The sequence below is a fragment of the Delphinus delphis genome, chromosome 18 (assembly GCF_949987515.2).
Source record: "Delphinus delphis chromosome 18, mDelDel1.2, whole genome shotgun sequence".
NCBI lineage: Eukaryota > Metazoa > Chordata > Mammalia > Artiodactyla > Delphinidae > Delphinus > Delphinus delphis.
Window position 1 is genome coordinate 3,640,955 of NC_082700.1, and position 15,434 is coordinate 3,656,388.

Genomic DNA, 15,434 nt, shown 5'->3' on the forward strand with positions numbered 1-15,434 from the left:
GTGAACGGAAGCCCCGAGGATGCGCGAAGGGAGGGACTGGCTGACAGCAGGTGGAGGACGGCCATGGGCCAGCGGGAAGGGTCGAGCTCAGTCTGAAGAGCTGTAGACAGAGTGGCTGGTGGAGGGTTCAGGCTTGGGGGGTGGCGAGTGGCAGGAGATGGACCAGATGGCGAGCAGGTGCTGGGTCCTGGGGCACCTGGGGTCCACTCTGGGGCCCCGACCTCTGTTCTCACGGGAGCAGGAAGGCGTCGGGGTTCTAAGCGGGAGGGTGCCTTGAACCTGACTCTGGTGTACGTCAGTGGTGTCCCGACAGTCGGGTGACCTCGGCTCCCATTTGCAGCCCACAGCCCCCTGCATCCAGGAGTTCCTCACCCTCCTGGCCGTGTGCCACACCGTGGTCCCCGAGAAGGACAGAGATAACATCATCTACCAGGCCTCCTCCCCAGGTGAGGCCTCTTGACTGGGTGTGCCCTGCTGCCCCCCTCTCTGGGGACCTGGGTGTTGGGAGGTGATGTGGCCCCGCAAAGCCCCCACTGCGTGCCCCTGGTCTCACGCTGGCTGCAGCGTGCCCGGGGGGGACTAGTTCCAGGTCCATGGCTTCTCCTCTGATGGAAGTGCTCCTTTCAGGGTCCTGGTTGGGGGAGAGTAAGTGAGCGCCTTCTAGATCCTTGGTCTTCACTGCACGAGAGGCCAGGCCTCTGTCGCTGGTGTGGATCTCATTCACGTGAAAGATAACACGTGCTAAACAGAATCCTGTCATTCCCAGAGACTAGTCAATGCCTCATCAATTCTTTATTGACAGATGAAGCTGCTTTGGTGAAAGGGGCTCGAAAGCTGGGCTTCGTCTTCACAGCCAGAACGCCCTACTCTGTCATCATAGAGGCCGTAAGTGACACCCCAGGGCACCGCCGGACGCTCTTGGTCACCCGCTTTTTGGAAGACTGTATGTTAGAAATAGCACATCTACTGTACCTGTGAGAGCTGAGTTTTTGGTTTGTTTTTTCTCTGTGAGAAACTAGGTGTGTTGAGAATATGTCGTGTGGTTCTGTCGCCTCAGTGTTGTGTGTTGTTTTTGCGTCATCTTTCTTAAAAGTGCTGTCTGCAGTCTTTCATCCACTGATGTGGAGTAACGGGCAGTAAAGAATGCGGGAAGCCTGCCCTGGGTCCCGTAGTTGTTGGGAAAAGCTCCACAGCCTCCTGTCCTCGGGGGCGGGTCTGCGTCTGTCTCCCTGAAGCCCTCGGTCACTGGCTCTGGTCTCCTGGGCTGACAGAGGAGGGAGTTGGCACTTAAGATCTTTTTTTTTTTTTTTAATATGGGTTTTCCCCCCCTGAAATCAAGAAGTTTATTTTATGATTTTTTTGAGTTTCCCTCTCAAGGAGCCAGAGGGAGAAATCTGGGGAGAAGAGAAAGTTTGAATCGGGAATGAGGTCAAATAGGGATCCTTGGGGTGGCAGCAGGGACACGGGTGGTAGGTGGGATGGGCGTTCTCTGTGTTGGGCAGTTGGAGGGGCCGTGCTCACTGCTGCCTGGGTGGATGCGCGTCTCTGGGCAAGTCCCCGCCTGCTCGCCCCTGTGCTGTTCCCACCCGCAATCTGGGGAGGACTCGCGGGTTTTTACAGCTCTTGGCGTTCTGCATCCTTAAATCCCTGGATCTCTTGAAGGCATTTGAAGTTTGCTTCCATCTGGTGTAATAACTCGATGTTATTCCTCACCTGGCGGCAGTCTGTTCTTTCTTTTCCTTACGTGCAAAACCTAAAAAGTATCGTACCGTGTACAGAGCGCCCATTTCTCGGCATTTTCAGTTTCTTCTTTACAGAGTACGGAGATCAGAGGATGTTTATTTGTGCTTGATTTCAGCCAACACAGGGCATTTAGCTTAGGGAAGCGTACAGTCGCTACAAGTTGGGACAATGTACTGACAATATAGAGTTTCCTCCGTGGAAGCTTCTCACCAATGGTGTCGTCTTCACCTCCAGTTTGAGGAGATTTTAGCCTTCACGGCCAGGTTTCAGGTGTGTGGATGCTGCTGTATTTCTCCGCAGTGCAGCCATGGGAATTGGGAGGGGCGATGGAGTAAATAGACCATGTGATTAGATAAGATTTATAAGTAACAGTAACTTTAAAACTCCTATTCAACTGTGAATACCGGGGGATCCTCAACCCACAAGTCCTCGAGGTAGTTACCCGCTACTTACAAGAAGTGGCTTGGGACTTCCCTGGCGGTCCAGTGGTTACGACTTTGCCTCCAATGCAGGGGGAGCGGGTTCGATCCCTGGTCAGGGAGCTAAGATCCCACATGCCTCATGGCCAAAAAAAACCAAAACATAAAAAAAACAGAAGCAATATTGTAACAAATTCAATAAAGACTTAAGGAAAAATCAGATGCAAAAGTGCATACTCTAAAAAAAAAAAAAAAAAAGAAGTGGCTCTACTGATCATCATGCGGTCTGTGGGGGCTGTGAGGGTGTTGATGTGACATCGGCGCAGAGGCGGTGGGCTTCCGGTGGTCACGGCGTGGCAGCGATGACTCTCTGGACGGGGACCTGGCAAAGCTGGGCCAGGCTGAGGGGAAAGGGAACTGGGGCTTGCAGAGGGAAGGGGGTAAATGCTGACGGGGGCTGGGTTAAGTGGCCCATTCATTGTGTTTTAGGAAGCGAAGGGGCGGGGCATTGTGGAGGGGACAGTGTTACTTCCCAGTGCTTTGTGTGTCAGCCACACACGTGGGGATCTGTGTGTTCCTTCAGTTATTATTTCTCTCAGACCCAGGGGACAAGGGATCTTTTTAAGATTCGATTAAAAAGTTTTCAAATTGTGCACACATAATCTGGAATCTCGAGGAGAAAAATTAAGAATTTTATTTATTTATTTTTTTTGTGGTACGCGGGCCTCTCACTGCTGTGGCCTCTCCCGCCGCGGAGCACAGGCTCCGGACGCGCAGGCTCAGCGGCCATGGCTCACGGGCCCAGCCGCTCCGTGGCATGTGGGATCTTCCCGGACCGGGGCACAAACCCGTGTCCCCTGCATCGGCAGGCGGACTCCCAACCACTGCGCCACCAGGGAAGCCCAATTAAGAATACTGACGTTCCGACTTTGAAGAACCCGAAGAGAAAAGGCATTTGATGAGTTGCCCTAAAATCTGGTGCAGAGTTATATGCCTTTGTTTCTAAATCCAAAATTGAAAAAGTTTTGAATTCCACGCTTTTTCCCCTAAATTTGGGGTGTGGACATTTGGTAGGGAAGCCTAATGGAACTCCCGTGGGGCCACCTCTGTTCTTTATGGATCTCACTTGGTGGGGATAGCCATGCGTCTTGCTGCAGGAAACGTGTTGTATTACAGGGTGTAGCGCCTGGGCCCCCTGGGGATGTAGTGGCATACGGTGTGCACGTACTTCTGCGAGATGTGTAAAATTCTGGATTCGGAAGCATAACTGGCCCCAGGTCTCGGATGGACCTGTGTCGCTTGTGTCCCGTATTTGTATGTCTTGGAAGTTACTCTGTCATCAGTTACTATGACAGCCACTCCTGCTGGAGGAAAAGGAGACGCTTCCACCAGAAGGGGGAGCTATGGTCCCACCAGACTGACGGGGAAGACAGTACTTGGTGGAAGGTGTCTGCAGGGGGATGGATGGATGAAGGGAGAGCGAGAGAGGGAGGGAACAGGAGGGGAGGGAGAGGAGGGGAGGGCTTGGGGAGAGGCATGGATAGAGAGGTTTATGATTGGGGAGCTGGTTGTTTTGAGATTTTAATACTTTGCACTTCAGGTAAAAGCCTGTTTTTCTTCCTTTAGATGGGACAGGAAGAGACATTTGGAATCCTTAATGTCTTGGAGTTTTCTAGGTATGTTTCTCTTTTGTGCACTTGAAATAAACTGTCCCTCTCTATCTATCTGTCTATCTGTCTGTCTGTCTCCATATACACACAGTAAGTCCCCTATATACAAACTTCAAGCTGCGAACTTTCGAAGACACGAACGTGCATTCGCACGTCCAGTGAGTTAGCTCATGTGTCTGTAAGATTAAAAATGTTTTCTTTATCTTTTGTTTGTTTTTTATGTATTACTTGTGTGAGAAGTATTATAAACCCATTACAGCGTGGTACTCTATAGCGGGTCGTGTCAGGTACCTGGGCTAACTTTGTTGGACTTACGAACGCGCTGTCTCGGAAGGGGACTCATTCGTATGGAAGGGACTTCCTGTATATATACAGATGGGCGAGAAATGAGTCAGTGACTGAGGGCGGGTCCCTTTGAAAGCTGAGGAAGGAGGTGCCGGTGCATGTGCTTGGGGCTGCGGCTGGGGAGGAAGCCAAGGGACCTCTGCGCTAAATCGGGAGGTCCTCGGAATTCATCATTTCTTTCCACTTCAGTCAAAAGAAGATACGATGAGATGCTTTTGAGTGGAGTGGGTTTATACTGAATCTTGCACTTTGCTACCTACTGGGCAGGTAACTGAACATTTCTGAGCTGTGAAATAAGAGTACGTGGACACAGTGTTGTCAGGAGCAAACTAGACACAGAGTAAAGCGCTCAAGTTCTCCATTTCTGTCTCTTCTTCTATCATAGAGCTGTGCTAGTGAGTTTCCACGGCAGGGAAAGGAATAGGTTTATGCCAAAGAGTAGGAGATACACAATTAAAGTCTGACTTTGAGGACAAAGGTAGGGAAGACGGAGCTTGGCCATTTGGGGGCCAGCCAGACCACCTTTTGGGTTGTTTGGTGTTTAATCACAGGATGTGGTCCTAGAAAACAGACCAATGACAGTTTTCTTTCCTTTTTGTTTTTACCCTACAGCGACAGAAAAAGAATGTCTGTAATTGTGCGAACCCCTTCAGGACAGCTTCGACTCTATTGTAAAGGGGCTGTAAGTACTGGCTGAGGTCTGCACGCCAGGGACCCCTGCTGCTTCCCTGACTGCTGTTCTCAGCATCCTTGATGGTCGCCCAGGGTTGAAAGGCTCTTTCAGTCAGCCTGCCGCTGACTTAGTAGTAAAAGCCCCCTGAAGATGATGGGGGTTCAAGCCAGCGTGGCAAGGAGGTCGGTGGAAAGCTTGCTGTTCATCGGTAGTTGGTTTCAGAAACAGTAGCTGGCCATGTCCTGCAGAATCCTTAGAGTGTGAATTCTGATTCCTGTTTTCTATCCTCGTGTGGTGACTTTGGAAGATTCAGTCAGTTGTATCAACCTATGATCTTTTAAGGACTCTGCTGTGTTTTTTTTTTTTTCTTGCGGTACGCGGACCTCTCACTGTTGTGGCCTCTCCCGTTGCGGAGCACAGGCTCTGGACGCGCAGGCTCAGCGGCCATGGCTCACGGGCCCAGCCGCTCCGCAGCATGTGGGATCCTTCCGGACCGGGGCACAAGCCCGTGTCCGCCTGCCTCGGACTCTCAACCACTGCGCCACCAGGGAAGCCCTCTGATGTGTATTTTTTTCTGTAGCAGCTATTCTCAATATTCGTGGTTTAGTTTTTATTCACTACAGAGGCTGGCTGGCGGGTTTGAGGTAGTGTCCATTTGTGGTCTATTATTACTGCCCCCTCCGGTCATTTCCTATGTCAGGCTTTCTGTCCTGTCTGCCTCCTGGTCATCGCATCTAAATCTTTAAGGAAAGATGCTACTGTTCATGAGCCTGACCTGCAAAACTACATTCTGTCAAACTGTGGTCTTATGTGTTGAGGGAAAGACTTACTAAGCTCATTTTTGGAGACTGTGTCGGGAAATATGAGGCTACACTAGGATCAGTGATTCGTTGGAAATCTTACTCGTCTTTACCAATTGTGGGAAGAAGGATTTGAGGACAGTGACAGAGCTTTTTAAAAAGTGAGTAAAAACGTGTGTGAATTCTAAGGCATCCGATCTGGACTCACTGAGGTCCAGATTATATTGGATCAGATTGGGAAAGATTAGATAATTACGTTAGATCCTGTTCTCATATGATACTCTTTCTTACCTTTTTGGTTGCTTATTTGCCATTGTGTTCTGAGAACCACAGCAAGGCCAGAAGGGGGTCAGTGTGAGGTACAGAGGAAGGGGGGCAACCACAGAGCAGAGTCAACAGGAAATGCTGTAGGGATGCATTTAATTTGTTATAGCATTTAATTCTCCTCAAACCTGCCTCCCCTAAACCAAACTAAATTTCTTAGATTTGGGGGGGCCCCAAACTGCCATTTATCACATGTTTGTTGCATGATCCGTAGCCTGCAATCCTCCAGCCCTGCTTGTGGGTCATGGAAATAGTCCCCAGGTGATAAGCTGTCCACACCGTGTGTTCTCAGCTGAACCAGGTTCTGTGCAGGGTGGGTCGTGCCCTCCCTGGGTGGGAGCTCCTGCAGCATCAGGAACGGAGAGTACACTTGAGCAATTTAGGGTGTGTGTTTTATGCTTCCCACTTCTGCAAAGGGTGTTAACGAAGTCTGGTGTGAGCTTTGCAAATCGAGGTGAACGTCGGCCCCGTCGTGTCCCTGATTATTCATCCTCCTGACACCCAGGGTCCTCCCCAGCGTGTTTGTGTGGACGCATACCCACCCCCAGGTTGTTTTCCAAAGCTCATGACTGAATCCAGCCAAGAACTGTGTTTCCCCTCGCCCACCCAGGTGTGTGTTGGATCCACACCACGAAAACAGAGCTGGGCTTGTGGTGCTAGAGCGTCGGCTGACCTGAGGTTTGCCAGTCACAGCGTTTCCCTGTTTTACAGGATAACGTGATTTTTGAGAGACTTTCTAAAGATTCAAAATACATGGAGGAAACACTATGCCATCTGGAGTATTTTGCCACGGAAGGTGAGTGGAATTTGGAAACGTTATTTCTGCCCTTGGAGTTGTGCTTTCAGGGGGCAGTCGGGTGAGCCTTCGTGTTCACGTGTCATTTTCGTGCAGCACTTGGCTTGCTTCAAAGGCGGGTCATTTTCTAGTGCCAAGCCCGTCCCCACCCTCTGCACCGGTGGTGGCAGTGACAAGAGTCGTGGCTGTAGACCAACTGCTCTGTTACCTAAACATCATCCGCTAACGCTTAACCAGAGGGACGAGGGTGAGGCAGGCCAGCCCACGATGCTACGCAGAATCGCCCTCCAGTTTTGCACTCCTTTCTCGGAAAACTCACCTTATTTCCCAGGCCCTCTCTCGTTTCCCTTATGACACTGGCTTACCCTAGACTTCAGGCAAGAATAATCCACTGAACCCATGGAGAACAGGAAGGGAGTTCTCAGAAGGGCTTTAAACAACACTCCTGTCAGGCTCCCCTGCACGTGGATGTGATGAGAGCTTGAGTGCCGGCTGCTGCCTCGTTGCCTTCCTGAGCCTCTCTGGCCGCATGTATCCACGTCTGTGCACACACAGGCACACGCATGTACACCAGAGAACACACGTGCACACATAGGAACACATGCACACAGGGACACATGTGCCCACCAGGGAACACACGTGCACACATAGGAACACATGCACACAGGGACACATGTGCCCACCAGGGAACACACGTGCACACATAGGAACACATGCACACAGGGACACACACAGAGACACATGCACACAGGGACACACACGCACACACAAGCACGGCTGCTTGAAAGCCTGTGTGTTTCACGTGGTAGCACACTGGGCCTTTACTGCTGTCTAGAAACACACTTCCCGTCTTGCCTCCTGGCTGACAGGAAGTCATTGCTTGCTTGTTTTTCTCATTCCTTTATTTTATTTATCTTTTTTAAAAATTCCCCTTTGATTTTTTCCCCCTTGTTTGTCATTTTAATGGAACTTGGGTATGGATGGATGTGAAATCAAATGTTCATTTACCCTGCTTCCCTGGAAATTCCAAAATTACTTTGAGAATCATAGAGCAATTCAATAGGTGTGATGTCTGTGCGTCCCTCCTCGTGTCCTTCTCTGCTGTGAGGAGTTCAGTCTCATGGCTTTTCCTGTTCCGTCAACATCTATAGAAGCAGTGGTTTATATTAAAATAAGGTCGCTTTTCAGTTCATTTTGAGTGTGTGCACGTTGACTTAGAGTGACCTGTAAAGTGGATGGTCTCTTCCATTTTCTGCACACGTGGTGTCCCCTGGGGATAAGGCACCCTGCTTGCCCGTCACTAGGGCCCTCACCGGGAGACGCGGGACTGTTTTGCAGGCTTGCGGACCCTCTGTGTGGCTTACGCCGACCTCTCTGAGAGTGATTATGCAGAGTGGCTCAAAGTCTACCAAGAAGCCAGCACCATCCTGAAGGACAGAGCTCAGCGGCTGGAAGAGTGTTACGAGATCATTGAGAAGGTAATTGCACGTGGTAGATGCGTTACATTACGTGCCCGGTGACACCTAATGAGCAAAAAAGTTTCGGTGCAGAAACCTTTTGGCTATATAGTGATGTTCTCTGATCTTGTAAGTATCTTAACTCACCATTAGCTTTTCATCGTTTCTTTGCTTTAAGAAACACTCAGTTTTTATGAGCTCTCCGAAAGGTCGAGCCACCCTCTGCTAAGCGTTCACGTCTTAAGAAGTATCAGGTCAAAAACGGCATCGGCGACTTTCTGGGTTTGCCTGAGATGAGGTGTAACGACGTTAGCTGGCCCTGCTGAGTTTCCTGAGCAGTCGAAATGCCTAGGCTGGCTGGACATCGTACCTACTAAATGTTTTCACGCTTGCTGTCCTCTTTGAGCTTTGCCATTGCTGCTCCACGCTGCCCATGTGATTTTGTTATTTCAGTTCCTCCCAAGACATGAGGTAGCTTGCCACAGATTGAATCCCTCGAATCTGGGAGCTGGATTTCAGCTTTTTCCGTTTCATGTCAGCAACCACTGGTCCATCCATCTTCCAGTTTCAGTAGCTTTGAAGTCATTGCTTGCTTGCTTTTCTCATTCCTTTATTTTATTTATCTTTTTAAAATTCCCCTTTGACTTTTTTCCCCTTGTTTGTCATTTAAATGGAACTTGGGTATGGATGGAAGTGAAATCAAATGTTCATTTACCCTGCTTCCCTGGAAATGCCAAAATTACTTTGAGAATCATAAAGCAATTCAATAGGTGCGATGTCTGTGCGTCCCCTGGCCAGAGGTGGGCACTCGGGAGGTAGTTGGCCGTTTTGGTCACTGAATAAGTTTTTCTCATGTGTTAACTGTACCATAGCCCTTGACTTATGAGTGGAGTGAGAGAGAAGCCTCAGTCCTGTTAGTGTCCCCAGGATAACTCACCCATGTGCTCTGCTGCCAGGTGGTTTCCCAGGTGGTTTCCTAGCCCAAGGTGCCCGTGTACCCAGAAGTAGATGGCATGTGCTGGCCCGCGTGTGTGGAGGGGTTCTAGCCCTGTGGGTGGTTTTGAGATGCCGCACATGTGACTGTCATTAATTATCTGCAGACAAAGGTTTAATGTGGAGGAAATAAGGTAATTGTCTCAGAACACTTGACTGCCTTTCTTTTGTCAAGAGTTTCGTCATTCATGCTGCTCTTACGTGTGTCCCCATCTTTAATGGAAGCTGTTTTTTAATTCAGAATTTGCTGCTGCTTGGGGCCACAGCCATAGAAGATCGTCTTCAGGCAGGCGTGCCAGAAACCATAGCAACTCTGTTGAAGGCAGAAATTAAAATATGGGTGTTGACGGGCGACAAACAAGAAACTGCAATTAACATAGGTAATTCATTTAAAGAATAATTTCCCAGTGCTGATTTTTGTATTACGTTTTTGAACCGTCTTATAGAGGTGCCTAAGGGCTCCTCAGATGCATTGACAGAAGTGTTTTATAGAATTCTTCATTCATAAGACCGAGAAAAGTTTAAGATGCTCTTATGAGCATTATCTGTCCGTTATAAACAATAAGACTATGACACCTTCCTGAAAAGTATTAAACATACTTACAGAGGCCAGAGAATTCAAAAGTTGATGAGAGTTTGATTTTCTTACCGCTTTCTTCACAAAAATTTAGTCTCAGAGACTAAGCATGTTTTCATTAAGTTTAGATATGCATTATTATTTTGTATAGTTATAGCCATTATAATGATTTTTAGCAATTCATAGGTTTTTCTGATAGGCTTGAACCTTTCCCTTCCCCATCTGGGTTGGCAACCTCTGCCTGCTAAGCATCGCAGAAATGAAAATTGAAGAAAGGGAATTTAAGCCCAGATTACTTCATGAGTGTTAAAGCAGCACGTTTTTAGTTTGAAAAGGACTTGTGAAACTACTAATTTTAAAAAAATCTAATTTTTTTAAAAAAATTATTTATTATTTTATATTTATTTTTGGTTGCGTTGGGTCTTCGTTGCTGCGCACGGGCTTTCCCTAGTTGCGGCGAGTGGGAGCTATTCTTCGTTGCGCTGCATGGGCTTCTCATTGCGGTGGCTTCTCTTGTTGCGGAGCACGGGCTCTAGGCACACGGGCTTCAGTAGTGGCGGCACACAGGCTCAGTAATTGTGGCTCATGGACTCCAGAGCCACAGGCTCAGTAGTTGTGGCGCCCGGGTTTAGTTGCTCTGCAGCGTGTGGGATCTTCCCGGACCAGGACTCGAACCCGTGTCTCCTGCATTAGCAGGCGGATTCTTAACCACTGGACCACCAGGGAAGTCCCAAAAAATCTAATTTTGATTGTTTGAATTGCTTTAAAATTATCTAGGACTTCTGTCACCCTTGTGTCACAAGCTCTGGTGCATAGGTGATAAAATGAAAGGGCTACATGACTTCTCATGTGTTGATGGGAATAGAGTCCATGTCACAGCTCACTGCAGGAAGAAACATACAGAAAGAACATCTGAAGTTGAGTGACTGGTGTCCTATTCAGAGGAGTCTCCTTGGAACGCGATCAGCTGGTTCCAGTGGAGCCCTTTCCTTCAGTCTTTTCTTTTGAATCAGCCCCGACTCTCAGAGAACCTCAGTTACAGACAATGCCTACTGTCTGGGGTGGATTTCCTCTTTTTTTTTTTTTTTAATAGACAAAAAAAGCCACTTAATCATTTCTTACCAAGACTGTAGTCCTCTTGGACTCGCACACAAGTGAGATTAAAGTCCCCAGAGACTGACATGTGATTCACAAACAGTCTCTGAAGGATTAGATGTAGACGTTGTACCTGTTGTTTCCCAAACACATATTTTTGGAGAAAAGTGTGGTGATGTTTCTGTGTAGACCTGTCACTACTACTAGATAATAAAAACCCATTGCTTACAGCCCTTTGGTGATGTCAGCAACATTTTTATAGATGAAGGATAATACGTTTGCTTTCGGTGGAATGTCTCTTTCTATATATATACATCAGCCCTTCAGGTATTTCCCATGTAAATTTGGTCTAAAACACCTGCTATTGATCCACGGCTCCTGTTCACAGAGGGCACAGAAAGCATGAGAGCAGTGATGCTGCACCTGCCCCGTCCCTGTCCTCCTGTCCTTGTGTCACACCTGCATCTGTCAGGGTCTAGCCAAGTTTAGGTAAACACAAGTGAAAGCAGAGTTCCCAAAATCAACCCAGAAAACATGAATGGCTTATTATTCCCGAAGGAAGGTGTTTGTCGTTGCTGGAGTGAGGCTTGTCTGAACCTCACAAGGTGATTGATACCTGTCCAGTTTTTTCCATTAACAGCTATATTATTTTGTGCTTTTTTCAAAGAAGGTGTAGCAGTGTTTGTAGTTTTGGTTTCAGAAGCACTCATATCCATTAGATATTTTAAAACTGACCTTTTAAAAAACATTCTAATCCAAGTCGGAAAAGAAGAAGTAAAACTGTCACTGTTTGCAGATGACATGATATTATACACAGAAAATTCTAAAGATCCTACCAGACTACTAGAGTCCAGATCGGATGCCTTAGAATTCACACACATTTTTACCCACTTTTTAAAAAGCTCTGTCACTGTCCTCAAATACTTCTTCCCACAATTGGTAAAGACGAGTAAGATTTCCAACGAATCACTGATCCTAGTGTAGCCTCATATTTCCCGACATAGTCTCAAAAATGAGCTTAATAAGTCTTTCCCTCAACACATAAGACCACAGTTTGACAGAATGTAGATTCATGAAGCTTTCACGAAAACCCTCTCTGAAATTTGAGTTCGAAAACCCTGGAGAAGGGTACTAACTTTCATCCATTCTAAGACACCTTGTTTTCATATTTCACCGCCTCCAGAGTTGGGATGTCTTATGATTGTTGACTCTTACAGTTTTAACTGGCAACATTTCCGTTTAGAGGTGTTTGGTGCTGTTGGCTGTCTTTAGTATTTGCTGTCTCTCTCATTTATCTATCATCTGTCCATCTATCCTCCCATGCATCTACTCTCCCTCCATCCATCACTTATCCTCCCATCCATCTATCACCTAACCTCCCATCCATCCATCTATCCTCCCATCCATCCATCTATCCTTCCATCCGTCTATCCTCCCATCCATCCATCTATCCATCCATCCATAATCTATCACAGTTTGAGAATTTAAAGTGTAACTTTCAGTTCATACCTTGAAAATAAATACTTAGTCAAATTAGGTTCCAGGATATTTGTGTCTATTATGAGCCTATGAGTGTTAGGTAGATGCAGTCATCCTGCGTGTGGCTTTGAGGTCCTTTGGAACTGACACGATGCCAGGACCCTGCTGCGCCGTGCTTGGATTTATGCTAACTAGCTGTGTTTCCGGGAGTTGGAAGTTGTCTTTTTTAGCTTAAAAATTTGGCGTCACCTAGTCTAACGTGAAATTTCAGCTGTATAGCCTTTGTGAATCATGTAGTCGTCACTTCCTTACTATGACTGGATAAAGCATCTCTTACATAGTTAGAAAATAGATGTGAAGTTTTCAGAGTCTATAATATTTTTTCTAACGGAGATAGGATGAGTGAGAACAAAATCCTAGTGCGTGTTCCATTTTAAAGTCATCGCATTGGGAATCGCTTTCACGGTGAACCATCTGAGTTGGAATTTGGCTGCCCCTCCCCCATGTTTTGTTACCCATTACTTGATCCCTTTAAACCACTTCTATAGTCTTAGAAGTTTAATTTCTGACAGTGAGTAAATGTGGACTTGCCCACCCTATTCTTGTCCATTGGCAGGGAGGCAAGTCTGGTTTTCAGGTGGGGCTGGGGGAACACGGCCAGAGCCCCGGTAATGTTCACAGAAAAGTCAGGTGTGTGATTTCTTGATTACCTGCAGCTCTGTTGTTGCCAGATGCTCCCCTATAGGCTTGGGGCACTTATGTTCCCTTATTGGGGACTGAGTTAATTTTGAGACAAACTCGAATAAAATAGATGAGAAAATACCAGTTGTGCAGTGTACGTGCTGAGCATGGCTGGTGTGAGTAATAGTTACTCATTAAATGTTAGCACAGCATTTGTCATATTACGGCCAAGTCCTTTAGGTAAGTTTAATATTCCCTTTGAGATAGGCATTATCCCATTTTAAAGACAGAACTGAGGCACAGAGATACCAGGTAACTTAGCCTGGGCCGCACAGGTGTGAGAGCTGAGAATCTGAGCATGTGACCATGACACGTGATAATTCAGTTCTCGGAAAGATAGGCGTCCAAAAGATCAGGGAGGGCTTCCCTGGTGGCGCAGTGGTTGAGAGTCCGCCTGCCGATGCAGGGGACACAGGTTCGTGCCCCACTCCGGGAAGATCCCACATGCCGCGGAGTGGCTGGGCCCGTGAGCCATGGCCGCTGAGCCTGCGCGTCCGGAGCCTGTGCTCCGCACCGGGAGAGGCCACAGCAGTGAGAGGCCCGCGTACCGCAAAAAAACAAAAAAAACAAAAAACGATCAGGGAAGTCTTTGCAGATGAGATAGGTTTAGATCTTGATCCTCAAGAATCTGTTTAAGACAAATACATAAAGAATGAGAATAGCATGAATCAGGATGGCCTGGTTTGGGGGAAGATCAGAAGGTAAGGTGGAGGCAGCATGTCCCTACCTGTGATGGTGCTTTTCTGAGAAGCATCTGAGGGTCTGGAGGGAAGGGTGCCCAGGTGTGCTTCTGTGGATGAGTCCTTGATATCCTGGTTCTCAGATGGGGAGGGATTCTGCTCTCAGCATCCTTGATCGAGTCTGGAGCAGATGAAGAGTTCCATTCCTGACGTCTGTCCATGTGTTTCATACACTTACTTTCAAATATTGAGTGACCAGATTCTCCCTGAAATTATTTACAACCAACAACACACCTGTTGAGGGTTTGGAACCAAGGTGAATCCCACTGAGGGGTAATCTGATGCATCCTAGGTATATGGTTAGTAGGAATCAGTCGTTGTTAACCCTTCCAAAAGGGTCTCCGAAGCAATCTAGGTTGGGATATCTTCGACCATATATGCTTACCTCAGAAAAAAGACGCTGATTGCGAGTTCCAAGAGAGGTTTGGTTTGGTCCTATTTTCTAGTGTGAATGATGATTTTATTTTCTTAAAATCAAGTCCTGCTCTAAGGACCGTAGATGCTGTAGTATTTTAATTTCTTTGAGTGTTGATTATGCTCAGGTAGTAGAAAGACTAAACACTTCTGTGGTGTGCTGTTAACTTCAGCCGTAGTAAGAAGTGAAATCCCAGAGGTTCCCTTCTCAGTCATTTTATGGTCATCTTGTTAGATTGTGAGATTAAAGAAATAGACCACAATTTACAAGTGTGGATTGACATTTCATAGCTGGCTGTTCTCCAAGAGCTGATCTCATTTTATCCAAAAACATTAGAAATCAAGCACACCGAACTTGGATTGACATGATTTAATTTGCCATGTTAGCTAAGTCACATTTAACTGTGTTAAACCCCCATGGTCTGTCTAGAGCAAGTGTTCTGTGTGATAATTAAGCAAAATCTTGCTTCGTTTTCCAAACTAAAAAAAAAAGAACCTGTTTCTTCTCAGAAACCTTGAGTTTTGTGTATTTAAATTCATGAAAGTGTCAGTGGTTTTATTTGTTACCCTCTCCCTTGCAACGGCTAGAAAAATACTTTGAGTTTTTCCATAATATCTTTATGCAGCTTCAGTTGTCAAGTGGCATTTTACTTAAATTGCAAAATATAAAATCAAGCGGGAAGCGATGGCTTAAACATTTCAGCTTGCTTCTGCAACCGCTGTTAATATCAAAAACTACCAGCAAATCCTCTTGTGTGAGTTATACTAAATTTGTAACAGTCTCTATTGCGTGAAGTTGCTGGAAGTTTCTGGGGCAAGGGAAGAAAAATGATGAAAGTTCCAATATCCCTGTTTGCAAATGAAAATAAAATATTGACCTCCCTTCTGCACTTAATATAAGAATCTATAGAAAGGAAGAATATATTTGTAAGATTTTAGTGGGAAACAAAGTTCAGTTATTTCCATCGTGCTGTGCAGAATTTTCAATGGCATTCTGGGAAACTCTCATTTCTACTCATCACTATTGTTAAAATACAGACTTGAACAAGTTTGAAAATGTGTGGAAAATTGTGCTGTGTTTCCTCCCTTTAGTTTTCCTCTTAGAGGTTGAACAGGTATTTGCCCATGTGGTCCTGTGATTTTAAACTATTCAGTTGTTTTCGCTTTG

General features: G+C 46.6%; 1 protein-coding gene across 1 annotated transcript in view; it reads left to right on the top strand.

Annotated features, from left to right (window-relative positions):
• LOC132413675 (phospholipid-transporting ATPase IB) overlaps window positions 1-15,434 on the top strand; it is a 518,461-nt gene that overhangs the window by 138,076 nt on the left and 364,951 nt on the right. The window contains exons 17-23 of the mRNA XM_059995779.1: window positions 341-446; window positions 803-885; window positions 3,789-3,838; window positions 4,790-4,859; window positions 6,686-6,770; window positions 8,109-8,248; window positions 9,462-9,600. Of these exons, the coding sequence (XP_059851762.1) occupies window positions 341-446; window positions 803-885; window positions 3,789-3,838; window positions 4,790-4,859; window positions 6,686-6,770; window positions 8,109-8,248; window positions 9,462-9,600 (673 nt within the window). The remainder of the gene's footprint in view (window positions 1-340; window positions 447-802; window positions 886-3,788; window positions 3,839-4,789; window positions 4,860-6,685; window positions 6,771-8,108; window positions 8,249-9,461; window positions 9,601-15,434) is intronic.